Raw genomic sequence first — 19973 nt, 5'->3', positions numbered from 1 at the left:
GGGGGCCAATTACAGTTTAGACCAGGGGCTAAAGTATAAGAATTTTAAAACTGCATGGGCTAAAACGTAAAATGGCCGTTTTTATCTCCCAAACGGCGTCGTTTTGAAGACGTTGTCAGCTGTTCTTCTTCTTCCTTTAAGCCAGTAGCCGTTGCCGCAGTAAAGGAGGCAGAACGTTGCAGCAGTAATGGCCGTCCGTTGGCTTCAGTTATGGCTGCCTTAATGGTGGTCTATCTACCCTCAGCCTACCGCCCGTTACCACCCGTAGAAGCTTATATAAACCGAGCAACACCGAGAGCAAGGGGCTGGGGTTGGAGAGTTAGAGAGAGAGAGAGGGACGAACAAAAACCTGAAACGAGATCGACCCAAATAGACCAGAGGGACTCCTAAGTTTTTTTGTTAATCCCATACCAGAAGTGAACGTTTCCCCTTACCAGTACCGGCTTCAAAACAACTGAAACCGAAACAAACCAAAGGAGAATAGAGGGATTTTGAAAAACAGAGCACGGGAGAATTTTACAGAGGAGCAAAGAAGAAGCAGAGGGCAGGAAAGCAGAGGTAGAAGGAGGGTTTTCGGTTTCATATCAACGGGCGCCACCACTGATTTGAGACCAAAACGTTAACACTCCGGCGGAGTAACTTGCAGCAAAGAACAGAACGCACGCAGAACAGAGAGAACGAAAAAACACAGGGGAGAACGAACGGACAACCAGAAGTAGAGGGGAGACGAACGACCGAGAGAAGAAGAAGCAGAGGGCAGGAAAGCAAAGGGTAGAAGGAATTCCAGTTTTCCAGCGAGGAACGCCTTCACTGATCTTCGCCCAAAAAAAACGCTAACGCTCCAGAAGAGCAATCTGCAGCACGGTAAGCTTTCTTTTCCTTTTCATTCTTTTTGAATCTTCAGCGCATTTAGCACTGTGCGAAGGTAATTAATTACCTTCGCACTGTGCCCATGCACGCGTGAACAAGTTCACGCGTGCTTTGCCCAGCTGGGTCCAGCCCAGCCCCCTATGGGCTGAGCTGGGCCCAACCCAAAAATAAAATATATGATGGGCTGGGATCGGCCCAGCCCAGCCCCAAAAAATAAAAAAAATAAAAAAATAAAAAGCAGAAAAATAAAAAAATAAAAAATATGTATGCATGAATAAAAATAATGTAAATTTATTGGTTTATTCACTGACGCCAGAGTCAGGAATAAAAATACCAGTTTAAATTTATATTATTTTTATTCGTTGTATTTTTATTTTGTTTAGCTAGAAAGATAAAAAAAAGTGTGCATGCGTAAAAAATAAATTTATTTTTATTTATTTATTCACTGGCGCTAGAGTAGGGAATAAAAAAATATATTGATCTAATTTTTGTCGTAGCTATGAATTTTTACCAACGCCAGAGTTGGAATTATTCGAGCTCGAATATTCACTGGCGCCAGAGTCAGGAATATTGTAAACAAATCATCACAGCATAAATTAATAAATATTTAGCAATTTAAGACAAAACCAACAATGCAGTCTGCCTTAGGCAGAACGTTTAAGGAGTGATAATATCTTCCCTTTTACGTAACCAATCCCGAGTCATAGAATCTCTGTTGACCAGTTAGGGTTCCTAGTGACCATAATACTAGGTGGCGACTCCTCAAACAAGACATTTTTTTCCTAAAAGAACCGGATGCCAGAATCTGTTCTTTTTCCATAATTAATTCAAGAGAATTATTTTTTAGGGCCGCCGCGATGTCGGGTGCGACAGAATGGCAACTCCACTGGGGACTTAGGATTAAGCTTTGTCTTTTGTCTTATTATTGCTATTTTTTATTATTTATTTGTTTTTTGTTGTGTTTATTTGTTTATTTTTCCTGCATTTACTGCTTTAGCATGCATCCTTGTTTATGTTGCCATGCATCACTTTGAGAGCACACACTTTGCAACCTAGGATAAGTGGGAAAGTAACGGTACCCCAATGGCTTTAGCCTGGGTAAGACTCGTGAAACCATCCAACTCTCGCTTGATTGTTTACTTGGAAGTGGTTGATATGCCAAACTGATATTACTCAGGACCTCTATCTTCACACTACTTGTAAGCCTCATATTGACCTTTCATGGACGATCACTGAGCATGCGAGAGACCCTTTGAAACTAGATAATGACCAACCCCTTGATGCACTCAGTAATTAGGATCTTCCAATTAGGTTTTCACCCTGTGAAGGGCAAGTTCGCATTTCATACGTATTTTTTTTTATTTTTTTTATTGCTTTAGCATTTTTGCATAATTGCATGATTTATATTTAGCAGGTTGAAATATAGGTCCCCCATTGAAACTCATTTATAATACTCGTTCGAGGAAAAGAGAAATGGAAAACGAAGAAAGAGCCCAGTTGGAAGCCCAATATCAAAAAGAGGTGGACAATCTTAAGGAAGAAGTCGCAAGGCTTACTAGTCTACTCGAGCAGGCCTTGAGAGATAAATCCGGAAAAGCAACACTTATAGCTCAGCCTGAAGATATACATGTAACTCATTTTGATCCACAGAATCTGGGGGCAAATAGGGTGTCATCTAAATTTCAACAAGCTATGCATTTCCAGCCAGCATACCCCTCAATAATTTCGTCTACCATTGATTCTATAGAGAAAGAATCTCAAAAAGGCAAGATGGTGAGAGAAGAGGGTTTAGAAAAATGGACTACCCTAGAAAAGAGGATAAGGGCAGTTGAGGGAAACCATTTATGTGACCTGGTGAAAGTGGTCAATATGTGTTTGGTGCCCAACGTTGTCATTCCCAAAAAGTTTAGAGTGCCAGAATTTGTCAAATATACGGGAACTCAATGCCCTATAACTCATCTCAAAGCATACTGCAACAAAATGGCTGAGGTGGTTGGTGATGAAAAATTGCTGATTCATTTCTTCCAAGACAGTTTGAGTGACGCTGCCCTCACTTGGTATATGCGGTTGGACAATACCAAGGTTAAAAAATGGAAGGACTTAGTTGATGCCTTCATGAGGCAATATAAGTTCAATATAGACGTGGGCCCTGATCGGTTAAGCTTGCAAGCTATGGAGAAGAACAACAAGGAGTCCATAAGAGAATATGCCCGAAGATGGAGTGAGGTAGCTGCACAAGTTAATCCTCCCATGTTGGAAAAAGAGATGATCAGTTTATTTTCCAATACATTTAAAGCTCCGTACTTTGAATACTTGGTTAGAAGCTCTGCACAACATTTCACTGACCTGGTTATTATAGCTGAGAGGATTAAACAAGCCATTGGGTTAGGTAAGATTGCTAACCCGACTAAGAAGAACAGTTTCACTGAAGGTGGTTGTCAAGACACTTATCGTTCCTATAGCTAATTCCTTCACACCGACTCCTAGAAATCAACTATTTTGAAGATAAAGCTATGGTGATAATAGGTCGAGAATGGTCTACATGTGACTGAAACTAAGTGTTGAAGAGATGCCCTTTTGTCAATGAGAATGAATGATTGAAAGATTCCTGAAAATTTCAATGAATGATCGCTAAATGTTTAGCCCTTTTATGTGTTATCATGCCAATATTCATGTTGGCATAAGTTCTTTGTTGTTAAACTTCGTTTCCAAAGTTTCAATGAAATAATGAGTTTCTCATTCAATCGTGTTTACGACCAAGCATTATTCATCTTCTTAAGAGAGTTTTCTTATAAGAACTCATGAATACACCTTTGAAGCCTCGCGTGATCTTATAGATGCAATTCATCTCTTGTACCAAAATCCATTTCCCTATTGGAGTTCTGAAAAATTGATCTGGTATTTTGATTTCAAAAAATAATTTGATGTTCTTTCAAAAATGATATTTTTAACATTCTACTTGTAGAATGACAATTGAATCAAGCAACTCCATCATTGAGGTGACTAAATTATAAACCAAAAAAAAAGAAAAAACAAATGAATAAACACCCTTACCCATGACTCTTGAATCATTTGTTTTTAAATGTATTGGTTTATTCACTGACGCCAGAGTCAGGAATAAAAATACCAGTTTAAATTTATATTATTTTTATTCATTGTATTTTTATTTTGTTTAGCTAGAAAGATAAAAAAAAAGTGTGCATGCGTAAAAAATAAATTTATTTTTATTTATTTATTCACTGGCGCTAGAGTAGGGAATAAAAAAATATATTGATCTAATTTTTGTCGTAGCTACGAATTTTTACCAACGCCAGAGTTGGAATTATTCGAGCTCGAATATTCACTAGCGCCAGAGTTAGGAATATTGTAAACAAATCATCACAGCATAAATTAATAAATATTTAGCAATTTAAGACAAAACCAACAATGCAGTCTGCCTTAGGCAGAACGTTTAAGGAGTGATAATATCTTCCCTTTTACGTAACCAATCCCGAGTCATAGAATCTCTGTTGACCAGTTAGGGTTCCTAGTGACCATAATACTAGGTGGCGACTCCTCAAACAAGACATTTTTTCCTAAAAGAACCGGATGCCAGAATCTGTTCTTTTTCCATAATTAATTCAAGAGAATTATTTTTTAGGGCCGCCGCGATGTCGGGTGCGACAACGTGGATAAGCTAACATATGTTTTTATGAATCAATGAGACATGTGTAGGTCTAAAATGAGGTTTTGTCATGTCAGATTGGGTTAACACATTAAGACTACATCTCTTATTAGACTGTTGGATCTCCTGGAATTAGAAATCAAGCCTAGACATTATTATTTAGGTCAATTTTATTATTTTTCCTAGGTGTTTTTGAGATTTATTATTTAATTTGATTTTTTATTTTAATTTTCTTTGTGCTTTTGGATTTCTAGTTGTTTCCTGTTAGATGTAGAGTTTTTTTTTTAATCTATTTGTAAGTCCAGTAAACATCTAAGAAAGCAGACTTTATTAGTTTTATTTTTAGATAAATAAATTATAAATTTATAGTTCATATATGTAATCTTTTTCTATGCATAAAATTATCCTTATAGGTCTCGATCGGCTGCATCAACCATGCTTTGAGTTGTTTAATTGTTATTTTTCTATTTCATATTAAGCATAAACAGGTAGGTGGTGAAAGGGAAATTAAGAATTATGCAGAATTGAACAAAAAATAAAAGGTCAATTTTTAAAATAGGATGCCCACTCCGGTGTGGAAACAGGAATATTAAAGGCAAATACATGTTGCTGGCAAACTTCCAAGCCTTTGAAATGTCTAATGCACGTTATGAGGCAACAAATAGAGGGGACCAATTGGAAATGGAAGAAGACCTTTGACAGGTCGTCTCGTCTGTGCTGTGTAGCAGTGACCTTTGAAAGGCATCAAAGACTTCCAAGTCGTTGGCGTTATGCAATCAATAATTCAACATTAAAAAAATCCGCACTTTCCAAGAAAATTAACTTTTAAGACATCATAATCAAACTTCTGTATATTTCCGTGGATTTTTTTTTTTTAAATATGGAAATATATTGGTAACGTTCTAGAAATAAGACGCAAGATTTTTCATCCTTAACATTGTGGACCTTTCTATATTGATTTTCATAAATTTAGATATAACTAGTAAATTCACGTTGTTTTATCTTATTAATTTATACAATCATTTTAATTCTTAATTTTTTTTTCTCTACAATATCACTTGATAAGTTGGCAAGGATAATGATGTCCAATATATTTCAAAAAATAATAACATGAAAGTCTTATAATGTTGTTATCACTATATTACATACATGAAAATCAATTTACTATTTTACTAATACCATATATCTACATGCAATAAATATATTTTTTATTTTTTATTGAGTGTAAAGAAAATTTTATGGTGCTTGAAAAGTAATTAGTGTTAAAAAAAATTAAAATCACATAACACGATCAAAAAAACAATTTATATCAAAAAAAGATACCAATAAAAAAAAATTATTATTCACTTATTATAATTTAACTCGTTAAACTCATCTCTCCAGAACTCAATTAGATTCAATATTTTTTTATTTACATTTATATTCAATCTTAAAAAAAATAAAATTAAATCCGTGACCGGACCTACAGCTGAAACAGGTCAAGTATAGTCTTATCTCCTTGTGATGTCATGTAATTTCATATAGAGGAAATATGAGCTAACCAATCAATCATTGCCACATTCCTCATCTTATCTCCTTCAACACCGCCACTCTATCCCATATATTATATAGAGAGTTGGATGCTTGCTTTTATATATATTTGATTAGATAGACAGCGTTAAGAAGAGCTAGCTAAAAATAAGAGAGATACCATGAAGAGTCTTTCCTTGTCAGCTCTAACATTATCGTCGTTGTTGTTGACGATGATGCTGCTCAACTCAAAATGTTGTGGTGCTAGTATTTCACTGCCGGAAATGGACGGTGACGTCCCCTTGTACTCCATAGCTGATTCCAACTTAGATTTGGAGTTCATGATGGATTCTGAAATTAACAGGATTCTGGGTGATGGCTCTCTCAATAAAGCATACGATGCTGTCCACAAAGGGGCACCACCGTTTAATTGCGGCAAAGGTAATCGATACTGCGTGCCGGGTCCTGATGGTAAACTGATGTGCCGGGACATGTACAAACGCGACTGCGAGAAGTAATGGATACAACGTGGCGGGTCCTGATGGTAAACCGACGTGCCGGTCGCCGTACAAACGCGGCTGCTAGCAGTTATTCCATGCCAGTGATATGTACCTATTTTTAGGGAGGTTGTTAATCCCCTTTCTACTACTGTCATTATTATCTATTGGAATCGAATGGGTGTCGAATTTAATCATATAATAACACTACAAGATTTCACAGTTTTACCGACGGACATATTCCGTCGGTGTGTGACAGAACGTTCGTCGGTAAATTATTTACCGACTATATTACCGACGGAATACTTCCGTCGGAATACCTTTTGTCGGTGATTCCACATTCCGTCGCTATATCCGTCGGTAATAAAAAAACACATTTACCGACGGTTTTACCGACGGCCGGTGCGCGCCAAAAAAAAAAAGTTTCCCGCTTGGAATATACCGACGGAATACATTCCGTCGGTGTTATTTAAATACCGACGGAGTAACTCCGTCGGCAAAAGTGTCGGTGATATTTCATACCGACCGAATAAATCCGTCTGTAAATTCGTCGGTATTTTTATACCGACGGAGTATGTCCGTCGGTGAGTATGTCGGTGATGGGATGGCATACCTCAAACACTGTCCAATGCCGACGGATTTATTCCGTCGGTAAATCCCTGTGTAATTTTTTTTTTTAATTATTTAGAAAAAATAAATATAAATTAATAGTAATACAAACCAATTATGCAAATAAAATTTATATTAAGCAACAAAAACTCAAAGTTAAATAATATTCATTACAAAATGAATGTGTTTTAAAAAAAAAAACAATTAATATAAAGGTGGAGGAGGAGGAGGAGGAGGAGGGTGGGGGTTAGGCGGCCAAAAAGGATTAGGCGCACATGTTCCGCCTTGTGTCATGTTCATGACCATTTGACGAAGCTCTTCATAGGCCGCTCTTTGTTGTTCAGACTCTGCTCTGCGTTGTTCGTCCGCCAATCTGTGTTGTTCGTTTGCCAATCTTTGCTCTTCTTTGAGTTGTGTGTACGCCTCTGATAGGTGGTCGCAACCTTTGCTGCAAGGCCACAAACTCCTTAGATTGGGAGCTCGATACAGATTGGGAGCTCCCACGGTTGAAGCAGTACCGGTCGACCGCAACTTGGCAGCGGTAGTGTTGGAGAGCCCGTAAACCCGATTTTTATCGGGTCCACCTGACGATCCAGCCTCCATCCACAAATCCGGATCGAATTCCGGATGGGTCGAAGGATCATCCCCGTATCTCTCCCTCAACCGATTATTATAGGTCTCCTGAAAAAAAAAAAATCATATTCAATTCAATAAACATAATAATAACTTACAAAATAAAATGGTTAAACAAACACACCACAAACTGTTGAGCACGGTTGTCAACGAACTGTTGCGTCCCCTTTTGGCGGTCATGACTCCGCACGTGCGTCTCCACAAACAGCTCCATAGGGCTCGGCTCACATCCAAGAGACGTAGCCTATATATAATGAAAAAAATGTATTAACAACAAATTAATTGAACGATATATTTCATTTAAATTAATCTTACCATCCGTTTCGCATGTGCAGCAAACGGAACGGAGCCGCCGGTGTGCGTTGTAACCGAGCCATGAATTTGCCGATTCCGGTTGCCGGCACCGGACTGTGAGCGTCGAGTGAACCGCTCAGACGTCACGTGCTGAAGATAGTGCGGCCATATATCTTCCGGGATGTATATTGGTTTGAAATCCCTCCAAACCGCAACATCGTTCCAGCCTTGTAACCCCTTATCCCTCGCTGTTTTTTTTGCTTTTTTCTGGGCGTCATACCAAAAATCACGCAACCTAATTCACGCACGAAAAAATTACATTTCAAAACATAAATAATTATGTAAAAAAAAAGTCGTATTGTTTTCGATGTTACCTAATTGCCGCGTGATTTTCCCACACCCTCCTCACAACACTGTCATGTTCATCGTCCCAGCAGAATCGATGCTGTATATAAAAAAATAATTTTTTTAAAATGTTAATAATTTATTTACAATTATAATATGAATTTATAATTAGAAATAAGCTGAAAATTATATATTAACACGAACCTCAAATCTACGAAACCATGCATTGATTTGAGGCATCCATTCAGGATGTCTGGATATCTGACTCCATTGAAACAATGGAATCTCCATCGACGCTTTAAACGCCGATGATATTAATCGGGCGGCCTCAATGTTTGTGAACCTGAAAGAAATGAAAATTAATTTGTGATTACTTCATAAATTATGTTTTAAATTTGTTTTTTTTATATAAAAAAAACTAAAACATTAACAAACTTACATTGAAAGATCGTCCTTCCACTGTGCCTCGAACTGGCGGGTAAATTGATTCCGCTTTGAAGGCATGCCGCGTCTGCGATGTGAAACATCGCTGGAAGAGGCAGCATCGGTTGACGGCGCAGGTGGTGTAGGTGCCTCTTCTTGAGAGGCACCTAAGGAAACATCATCATCACTGCTAGACGAACTTGATTCGACTGGACGACCAGTTCTGGTTTTCATTTTGCGCATCTAAACAATTTTATATTAATAATTGTAAAATAAAATTCAAAAGTTAAAAAAAAATCGGATTAATTTGTTGGATTTTATATCTAAACAATCTATACTAATTATTCCAACATATTCAACTATTAATCCTAAGATAAATTCAACGTTAACAATTACAATTCACAAATTAATCAATAATTATATTCAAAACAATAAAAAATATATATAAAAAATAAATTCAATAAATGCAACAAATTATACTTCAACAAATTAACAATTACAATTCAACAAATTCAAAAATTCAAAAAAATTCAAAAATTCAACTTTAACTAATTCTAAGTTAAATTAACTAATAACAATTCTAACAACACAACAACAAAAAATATTCAATAAATCCAACAATTAAATTCAATTATTCAACAATTAAATTAACAAATATTCAACAAATTCAAAAAATATTCAAAAAATTCAACTTTAACTAATTCTAAGTTAAATTACCTAATAACAATTCTAACAACACAACAACAAAAAATATTCAATAAATCCAACAATTAAATTCAATTATTCAACAATTAAATTAACAAATATTCAACAAATTCAAAAAATTCAAAAAATATTCAAAAAATTCAACTTTAACTAATTCTAAGTTAAATTACCTAATAACAATTCTAACAACACAACAACAAAAAATATTCAATAAATTCAACAATTAAATTCAATTATTCAACAATTAAATTAACAACTATTCAACAAATTCAAAAAATTCAACTTTAACTAATTCTAAGTTAAATTACCTAATAAAAATTCTAACAACACAACAACAAAAAATATTCAATAAATTCAACAATTAAATTCAATTATTCAACAATTAAATTAACAAATATTCAACAAATTCAAAAAATATTCAAAAAAAAAAAGGAACGAAATATACATACCTTAATAATGTGTCAAATTCAAAACTTTATCTACATTGCAACAAAAAACACCAACACAACAAAAATAAAAACAACTAAAAATAAAATAAAATAAAATAAATTAGAGAAAAAAACACATACCTTTTAATATAATGAAAGATTTACAACACCAAATCTTGCTAGAGATTAAAGGTGAAAGTGTTTAAGGATTGAGGGGGAAAAAAATGAAAAATCTAGGCTGAAAAACGCAGGAGAAGAGAAGAAGCGGCGGGGAGAAGAAGAAAAAATGAGGCGAAGCGGCGGGGGTGGAACTTATAGGTCAATTTTACCGACGGAATCCCCGACGGAATTAACATCCGTCGGTAAAAGGTTACAAATCCGTCGGTAAAAGGTCAAAATTCCGTCGGTATTTTTCGAATTTCACCCCGAATTTTTAAAAGCCCTCCAAAATTTTCGCAGTCCGTCGGTGATTCCGTCGGAAAGCTGACAAGTTCAGGGGCGCATTAATTAACGCACTTTGGGAAACGCGCGGTCCGTCGGTAATGCTGTCGGTAAAATGGGTAACCGACAAATTACCGACGGACCTACGCCGTCGGTAATACCGTCGATGGTGGTGTTATGTTTTCGAGCTTACTGTGAGATGCTGACGGAGGGCGATTCGTCGGCATAGCCGTCGGTGATTGTGGCATTTTGTTGTAAATATTTTCGAACTCTCTGTGAGATACCGACGGATGGCGATCCGTCGGCAGGGCCGTCGGTGATTGTGGCATTTTGTTGTAAATATTTTCGAACTCTCTGTGAGATACCGACGGACGGTGATTCCGTCGGTATGGACGTCGGTAAGTTTGCATTATGCAGGAAAGTTTGTCTTTGTATTGCCTGTTTACCTTCCTGCAGAAACTTAACTAATAAACTGTCCATCACATAAACACAACAACCACATTGCTTAAACAGTAAATATTTTGTTTTACAAAATACATCATCAATAATCTAAATTACATGAGACAAATGTTTTTACATAGGGCTTCATGTTCATAATTAGTCGGAATTTTCTTCTTCTTCCTCGTCAATTGAATTGTCATCATCTTCATCGCAATCTTCAATATGGATATCATCTTCTTCATCGACATTTGGTTGTCCGCTAGAGCTGAGAACAACATTCAACTCCTCTCCGTCAATATCAACAAGACTATCATCGAGAACTCGAAAATTTGAATTTTCTTCCAATTCAATCGAAGGAGCAACTCGATATGGTTCAACCAACTCACGAACTTGAAAGACTTCATCTCGCACACTTGTGTCTTCGTTCTCATCCTGAACAACCTCGACACGACCCCGTGGTTTCGTTTTTTAAAACGGACAACCAATCAACTCTTGAACGATCCTTTCTAAATGAAGGGGTGTATGTGTAATAAACTTGTTGACATTGCTTTGCGAAAACAAAGACATCGTTTATGTTGCGGAGTCTAGCTTTTGAGTTGATTTCGACCAGACCATGGTGCGGATCAAACTCTGATTCCTCTGTCCGTCGTGTCATACCAATAGCATTTGAATAAAAACACTTTATTCTGCTCGCTATGAATATTGCAGTTCGACGACCTCTTCTAATCTACCATAGTAGTCAACTTCTAACTGGCTACTTGTGGATCCCTTAACACAAACACCGCAGTTGTATGTCTTTCTTCCTTGCCCGTATTCTTCAGTATGGAAAACATATCCATTGACAAAATACCCGTTATAGCACTTAACTTTTCTTTCAGGGCCGAGGCTTAGTGAAGACAATGACTTGGCGCACTCCTTCCCATTTGATAAACCTTGTAAATATATGTAATTAAATGTACATCAATACACGGTAAATGAACGAGAATCTCGTAATGACATGCATACGTTACAATGAGTTTGTGATAGTGCTTACATGTGTTCTGAACCATGTGGCAAATTGTTCATCTTGTAATTGAAAGATCTGGGATTCGGTCAGCTGCGAGTTATTGGAGAGCAAATATTGTCGATGTTGCCTGCAAGTGATAATGAGTGTATGATATTACAATATATAATTAACAGTATATTACTGACAAAGTTTAATTACTATTACACATATATAGACTTACTGAATAAATGGTCTCAGCTCATCACAGTTAAATAGAACATAGTTGTGTGCTTGTTTGAATTCTATTTCCGACAAATATCTTCCTCTTACGGCATTTTTAGGTGTGGGTCGTCCAGTATTGGAGAATATTGACAAGTTCCCACTGGAAGGCACTTCACCGCCATCGTCATGCCGTGGAACGCGATTGATTCTTGTTCTCATATGAGGTTCGAAATAGTACGAGATAAATGTTGATATCTCTTCAACAATATAGGCCTCAGATATCGAAGCCTCAACATGCGCCTTGTTCTTAACCTTTTTTTTTAGATTAAACAAGTACCTGCATTGAAGTACAATTCAAGTATTTTCAAATAAGAAAAACATAGAAAATACTTTAAGATATGAATTCCATTGCAACTGTAATATCTCACCGTTCGAATGGGTACATCCATCTATACTGGACCGGTCCTCCAGCTTTTGCCTCGAACGGTAGATGTATAGGGAGATGCTCCATTGAGTCAAAAAATGAAGGAGGGAATATCATCTCAAGTTTGCATAGTGTCTCGATGATATTCGTTTGAAGCATCTCAATGTGCTCAACATTCATCTTGCTGGAGCATATATCTCTGAAGAAATGACTGATCTCCGTTAGTGCATCCCATATTCCCTTTGGCAACAAATCACGAAAAGCTAATGGGATGAGTGTTTGCATAAACACGTGGCAGTCATGGCTCTTCATTCCATACAATCTGCAGTCCTCTATGTTAACAAGCCTTGATATGTTCGATGCATGTCCATCCGGGAAACGCAGACTCTTAAGCCATTTGTAGACTAGCAGTTGTGCGTTTTTCTCTAACACGAAGCTTGCCCTTGGTTTTGCAACCCGTGACTCGTCATAAACCAACTCCATATTTTTTCGGTTACAGTATAAAGCTATATCCAATCTAGCCTTCATGTTGTCCTTTGTCTTCCCCTTCACATCCATGACGGTGTTGAAAAATATTCTCAAACACGTTCTTTTCGATGTGCATGACGTCAAGGTTATGGCGGATAAGATTAGTCTTCCAATACGGAAGCTCCCAAAAGATACTTCGCTTTACCCAATTATGGGTCAAACCAAAAACCAGGAAACTTTTGCTTACCTGATTGAAGGCCAAACACAATGTCACCGTACTCTGATACAACATGATGCAATTCTTCACCAGAAAGACGCGGGGATGCAACATCTTTTCAACTCTACCAACAAAGAAATCTTTTCTGTTCTTTCTGAACCTGTGATTAAGTGGCAAGAAGCGACGGTGACAGTTAAAAAAAGAAGCTTTACCTCCGTTTGCTAGCGTGAATGCCTTGTTTTTCCATGCAGTATGGACATGCGATTTTCCCATGCGTGCTCCAACCAGAAAAGCATTCCATAAGCTGGAAAATCACTGATAGTCCACATCAAAGCCGCCCCTCATAAGGAAATTTTGTTTCCTAGATATATCATAAGTCAGAGATCCGGAGGACCACAACTGCGCCAGCTCATCTATCAACGGTCGAAGACAAACATCTATATTCCGCCCCGGGCTGCTTGGACCGGGTTATGACAGTAGATAGAAACATGAACTCCGGCCTCATACACATTCCCGGTGGCAAGTTATAAATTGTGAGAATGACCGGCCAACAAGAATAGGGAGCAGCAAATGACCCAAATGGGTTGAACCCGTCTGTACACAACCCAAGTCGAACATTCCTTGATTCAGCAGAAAAGTCAGGATGAACACTGTTAAAGCGTTTCCACTCTTCGCCATCAGAAGGATGCACCATCACACCATCAACGACATCGTGTGTTTGGTGCCATGTCATGTGCTCAGCAGTCCTTGGTGACATAAATAACCTCTGCAGTCTAGGTGTGATCGGAAATATCTAAGTTTTTTTATATGCCACTAGAGTCTTCCCCCTGCCAGTTTTGGGTTTGTAACGGGAATGCCCGCATGTCATGCACTCGTCATCACAGCATTTTTCAAGGTAGTATAACATGCAGAAGTTAGGGCACATGTCAATTTTCTGGTATCCTAAACCGAGGGTTTCATCATGGACTTCGCAGCATAGAAGTTCTCTTTGAGCCTGTTCCCTTCTGGTAAAATGCTTCTTGCCCAATCAATAATTTTTATCATACCGGCCTCACTCAACCCGTGATCTGACTTGATGGTGAACACCTGTGCCACAGCCGATAATTTACTGTGGTTTGTGCAGCCATCCCATAATGGTTTCGTCAGAATCTTTCAACAAATCAAAAAACCTAGCTGCCTCTGCATTAGGTTCTTCTTCTACGATTGGACATTGATTGACATTATCTTGATTCATTCTCATTGCATCCATAACCATGTTTCTGTAAGGATTAGTGTTGTCATTTGCCGCTTCATGCACGTTGCTAGCACTATAAGTTGACCCAAACCACCGTTTCTTCCCATTCTCCTATTACTAACAAAATACCTCTCCATGTGCATACCAAACACTCGTAATCCTCCACAAACCCTTTTTGTGTAGAAGAGATGCATCAATTACAACATCTGGATGCAGATACTTTTTATTTTTGACACTTCCTGCATGGACACCTAATACCGCCTCCAGTAAAATTTCTGGGAATAGATGTTGCGAAATTAATAAAACCCTGAACCCCGTTACAATAATCCATCCTCCGCAATCCTTGGGGTGAATCTAGATACATCCAATGAACGATCATCCATGACTTCTATCGAACCTCTATAAAAAGGACCCATTAATTAAGCAAGCTCTTAATTATTTCAAAACACAAACATGTAATTCGGTAATTCTACAAATTAAATTTTAACAATTTTCAAAAAAATACAATCTTACAAAATCTAAAACAAACCATAACAAGTATAAAATTATACATTCATATACTACAAGTTTGTTTGAGAAATAACAATAAAAACATGTACATCTACTAAAAAAAATAATACATATACTAAAAAAAACAATAAAAATTAACATTTAAATGTTAAAATTTTAAAAGATAGAATTACTTACAAAAAATGATAAAATCCGTCGGTAAATCAGAACACGGATGCTGTGACCACAAAACAAATACAACTTGTTGTGCTGAGATGAGCAAAATTCTTGTTTTGGGGCGAGGGGGGGCTGGTTATTTTGCAGATGGGGAGGGTTAGGATTAGGAAGAAGAAGGAGAAATGGGGGAGAGAGTGTCGGCAGAGGAGCCATATATTCACTTTTGCCGACGGACTTACCGACGGAATAAAGCCCGTCGGTGAATCCGTCGGCAAGACCGTCGGCAATTCTAACGGGCAATCGACACGTCACCGCACGGACCTGGCATTTCAAATTCCTCGGTGATTCCGTCGGTATTTTTAACGGTGCACCCGTCACATCACCGGTACGGATCTGGCATTTCAAATCCGTCGGTGATTCCGTCGGTATTTTTTGACGGTGAATAGGTCCCATCACGCGTACGGGCCCCAGTTTTTAATTCCGTCGGAAACATCACCCGCCAAAACCTCCGCGCCACTGCCCGCCCTTTTTTCATTAATTCTGAATTTTCGGTCGGTAATTCGGTCGGTAATTACCGACGGACGGAGTCCGTCGGTAATGACCGACCGAATTACCGATGAATATTGTCCGTCGGTGATTTCGGCCGAAAAATACCGACAGAAAAAATTCCGTCGGTATGTCCGTTTGTATTTAGCGATTTTCTGGTAGTGTAAGTTTCTCTACAATGGTAATATTTATATTTTATTTCCCTTAATATTCTTTTTTTTAATATAATTAATTGTTAATACATGTTTACATGGAGGGAGCTTCATTCAAGTTATTGTTAACATGATATATCATGTTTGTTTAATTTTAGCCCTTCGACTTAAATCAAGGGCTGGGAATATTTTAATAGACAATGTTCTCCCTGCTTAACTAAAGTTATTTCCTTTTATGTTTTTAATTACATAAAAAAAATATTTAATGCATAATTTGTAAAGATAAAAAACCTTTCCCATCGCATGCGTTTAAAAAAAAAAACTTATTCTTTAACCATTCAAATTAGTGATGGAAACCTCTTCTTTCTGCTTGTGAAAAACCCAAATCCAATATATATATATATATATATTATATATATATATATATATATATATATATATAGTTTTTTATATATTTTCCTGTATATTCCGAATAATTTATCTTTTAAAGGTACTTAAATTTGTTACTAGGTTGATATTATGATTATTTTATATTTTTGATTATTTTATGAGAGTGATAATAAAATTTAATATTTATAACAACAACAATAATGCAAGGTAAATGAGCTTCTTGAATAAAAGTCATGGACCATTCTATAAAAAAAGGTATAATGTTTAGAAAGCTAGAAAAAAAAAAGAGGGAAAAAGGAATTGGATATATAATATTATTACCACTACAGAATGATTGTGATATTGAGAAAAAGAAGAAAAATTACGGTTTGTGTGCCTATTTTTCTCTATATCTTGGATAAAGAGAAAGACAATGAGGGGTATACAACCATTAGGAATCCATTGATTCAAAGCTACTTCAACTATATTTTGCTCTCCAATCTAAGTATAATCTTTATCACTGCCTTTTACTTCAAGTGTCATTTTGAATAATGATGATGTCCGTTGTTGTGTATAAACCTAAGTTATTAATCTGGCATTACCATATGAAAGAATGTTTAAAGTTGTCATTTTTAGTAATCTTGAGTCTTGTTGTGTGGGTTTAAGCTTGAATTTGATTTGTTTGAGACTTTAGGGTCATTTGTTTGATTTATTATAGTTGTTTAATGCCATTCATGCCTTAAAAAAAAAAATGTTTTAAGTTTGTGATAAGATGTCATGAGCAGTGTCATAATTTATTTTTGAGTTATTCTTTAAAATTCACTTTTTTTCAAAATCAAAAACCAAAAAATAAAATAAAAATTGGTGATGTGGAGAAAGAAGGTCGGGGAGAATGCCAAAATAATACATTAAATCAAGCTGTAATTTTAAAGAAAATTCAAGGCCTAATTATACCTTATTATGCCTAAAAAATAGAGAAACAATGCAAAATTCAAGATCAAATTAAATTATTATTGGACAAATTTGCATAAAACTAAAGTCCAAGAACATAATTAAATTTTTAATAGGCCAATTTGATTTAATCATGGGTTAAATTAAAGTTTAATTATGTTTAAGGATTAATTTGGGTCCAATTGAAGGATTTAATTAAGTGCAAGGACTTAATTATACTTTAAATGGGTCAAATTAATTTTATTAGGGGCTTAATTGATGAAAAATTAAGTTTGGGAGCCCAATTTGGCCTTAATTGAGAATATTGGAATTTAAGAGACCAAATTTAATTTTTACCAAGTTAATTAATTGAAATCAGCGGAAAAATTGCAAGAAAATTAAAATTTTAAGGTCAATTAGGGGTCAAATTAAAATTTTTTGCAGCCAATGATCATTTTGCAAAAGACGTTGAACTATAGGGGCTTAATTGACAAAAAACAAGGGTGAAATTAAAAGAAAATTGAAAGTTTCATGGTCAATTGAGGGTCAAATTGCATAAATCTAAGACCAAGGATCAAAGTGTAAAAGCCGCTGAAATCTGGGGTTCAAATTGAAGTTCGGCAAGAGCTAAATTGTATTAAAGTAGAAATTTAGGGTCAATTGGGGGTGCAATTAAACTAAATTAGTTTTTTGGAGGACTACATTGAACTTTGGAAAAAAATGAATCAGACGACACGTCATCTGATGCACTGTTCATTATCGTCTTCCTTTTTACACAGAAAAGTTACTCAGGTTAACTACTTTGCAGGTGCATTTAATGCGTCTAACATTCACCAAATTTGACAAAACATGCATGCAAATAATCACCTGACATTTCCTTTCAACCTGGAATGGTCCGTTCAAGCTGATTAACACCATAATGGTTGTGGCGCCGGCCTAAAGTGTCCAACCTAGAATGGTCCGTTCAAACTAATTGACACCATAACTGCTCAGGTTACCTACTTTGCAGGTGCATTTAATGTCTCTAACATTCACCAAATTTGACAAAACATGCATGCAAATAATCACCTGACATTTCCCTTCAACCCGGAATGGTCTGTTCAAGCTGTTTGACACCATAATGGTTGTGGCGCCGGCCTAAAGTGTCCAACCTAGAATGGTCCGTTCAAACTGATTGACACCACAACTACTCAGGTTACCTCCTTTGCAAGTGCATTTAATGCCTCTAACATTCATAAAATTTGACAAAATATGCATGTAAATAATCACCTGACATTTCTCTTTAACCCGAAATGGTCCGTTCAAGCTGATTGACGCAACAACGGTTATGACGCCAGCCTAAAGTGCCCAACCTAGAATGGTCATTTCAAACTGATTGGCACCACAACTGCTTAGGCTACCTCTTTGCAGGTGCATTTAATGCCTCTAATATTTACCAAATTTGACAAAACATGCATGTAAATAATTGCCTGACATTTCTCTTCAACCCAAAATGGTTCGTTTAAGCTGATTGACACAACAACGGTTATGGCGTCGGCCTAAAGTGCCCAACCTAGAATGGTCCGTTCAAGTTGATTGAAACCACAACAGTTATGGTGCCAGCCTAAAGTGTCCAACTTGACTAGTCATTTTCCTGTAGATTTAATAGCTCATGATGCACACTTTGAACCAACGGTTGGGATCCTTTTTAGCCGAACCAAAGGCCACAATTTGGCATAATTAGATACAAAACGTTCCTCTTCCACCCCTTATAAATAAGGGTGGATTCCATGGCTTGAAAAAGAAGAACATTTGGTACAAATCAGCCAAAAATCAGACCCTTTTGGTTTCTGCACATTTTTTCTCTCCTTCTCTCTCTATTGTTCTAGCCGCTGACCAACGCCACCAAAAGCTTGTCCGTCACAAGCTCCACCATAGACCGCTAGCCCAACCAATTACCGCCCACCAGGAGTTGTCGCCACTTGCTTCCTCTCTCTCTCTCTCTCTTTCCTATAGAGTCGTTTCTTCTTTTTTTCTCCCTCTACCTCTGACTGTCAACTCCTCCATCAATGCTGCCACCAACCTCACGCCAACCCCTCCTTGTCACGACTAGTTAGACCTACAGCAAGGCATTTTGGTGCCATGTAGTGCAGCCCCTCAATTGCTGCAACCGAGTTGCTGAATATCGAATGAGAATTCATTCTGCATGCAGCATAATTAATTAGCACGCTTGTTGGGTCGGGCGAGCAACCATGCGGGCCTGGGCTGGAATTGTTTTGGTTCGGCTCGGCCTAAAAAAGAGAGAGAAAAAAAAAAGATATGTTAGGTTGAGATCAGCCCAACCCAACCTTTTTTGGGCTGAGTTCTGCCCAGTTATCTGGACCGACGCAACCCATAAATTTTATAATACTAAAAAAGTGAAACAAATCCAAAAAAAATTCAAAAATCCTTTCAAAAAAATTGTGATTTTATCACATGTTTTTCTACTAATTTTGGATAATATCGGGCTATATATTTACATTGTAAGATATAAATCTAGTATTAAAATACTCGGTTTTCTTTGAAATATTTCTAAAACAAAATTCAAAAAAAAAATTCAAAACTTTTAAATTAATTTCTCTTTTTAGAAAACAAAAATAGAAAAAAATGTTTTGTTTCCATACATATGACCAAATCCTAAAATGTTTTCCATGCATATTTTCATTAAAAATTTTGTTTTTTTCTTATGTTTTTAAAATGTAAATTGGATATTACAACCAGTTTATGATTATCCATTAGGATTTAGTCAACATGTCAAAACGTCTTTACCAAACATTTTTTTTTTAGGGATTTTGATATAGACTTTAATATCTAAAAGTTCAAAACTACACATTAGAGTACACTCTCAAGAACTAAAGATACAAGGTGTAAAATAAATACGAT

The 19973-nt window shown here is 36.6% G+C and overlaps 1 protein-coding gene and 1 long non-coding RNA gene across 2 annotated transcripts in view; one reads left to right on the top strand and one right to left on the bottom strand.

The window, feature by feature from the left end:
• LOC140954873 (uncharacterized) overlaps positions 1 to 19973 on the top strand; it is an 85688-nt gene that overhangs the window by 36732 nt on the left and 28983 nt on the right. The gene's annotated exons all lie outside the window — the stretch shown is intronic.
• LOC140954878 (uncharacterized) lies at positions 12082 to 13048 on the bottom strand. Its single transcript, XM_073405860.1, has 2 exons — positions 12495 to 13048; positions 12082 to 12403 (listed from the first exon to the last, which is right to left on the bottom strand). The coding sequence occupies exons 1-2, from the start codon at positions 13046 to 13048 to the stop codon at positions 12082 to 12084; spliced, it is 876 nt and encodes a 291-aa protein (XP_073261961.1).

Source organism: Populus alba, chromosome 17, assembly GCF_005239225.2.
Source record: "Populus alba chromosome 17, ASM523922v2, whole genome shotgun sequence".
NCBI lineage: Eukaryota > Viridiplantae > Streptophyta > Magnoliopsida > Malpighiales > Salicaceae > Populus > Populus alba.
Note: the sequence above shows the minus strand (reverse complement) of the source record. Positions and strands in the feature narration are given on the sequence as shown.

Bases quoted from the DNA above. Each gene is read 5' to 3' on its own strand.
- LOC140954878 (XM_073405860.1), bottom strand. From the start codon at position 13,048: ATGGATGTGAAGGGGAAGACAAAGGACAACATGAAGGCTAGATTGGAT. The intron at 12,404-12,494 runs GTGAGATATTAC...ACTTCAATGCAG, and splicing joins TGGATGTACCCATTCGAACG to GTACTTGTTTAATCTAAAAA.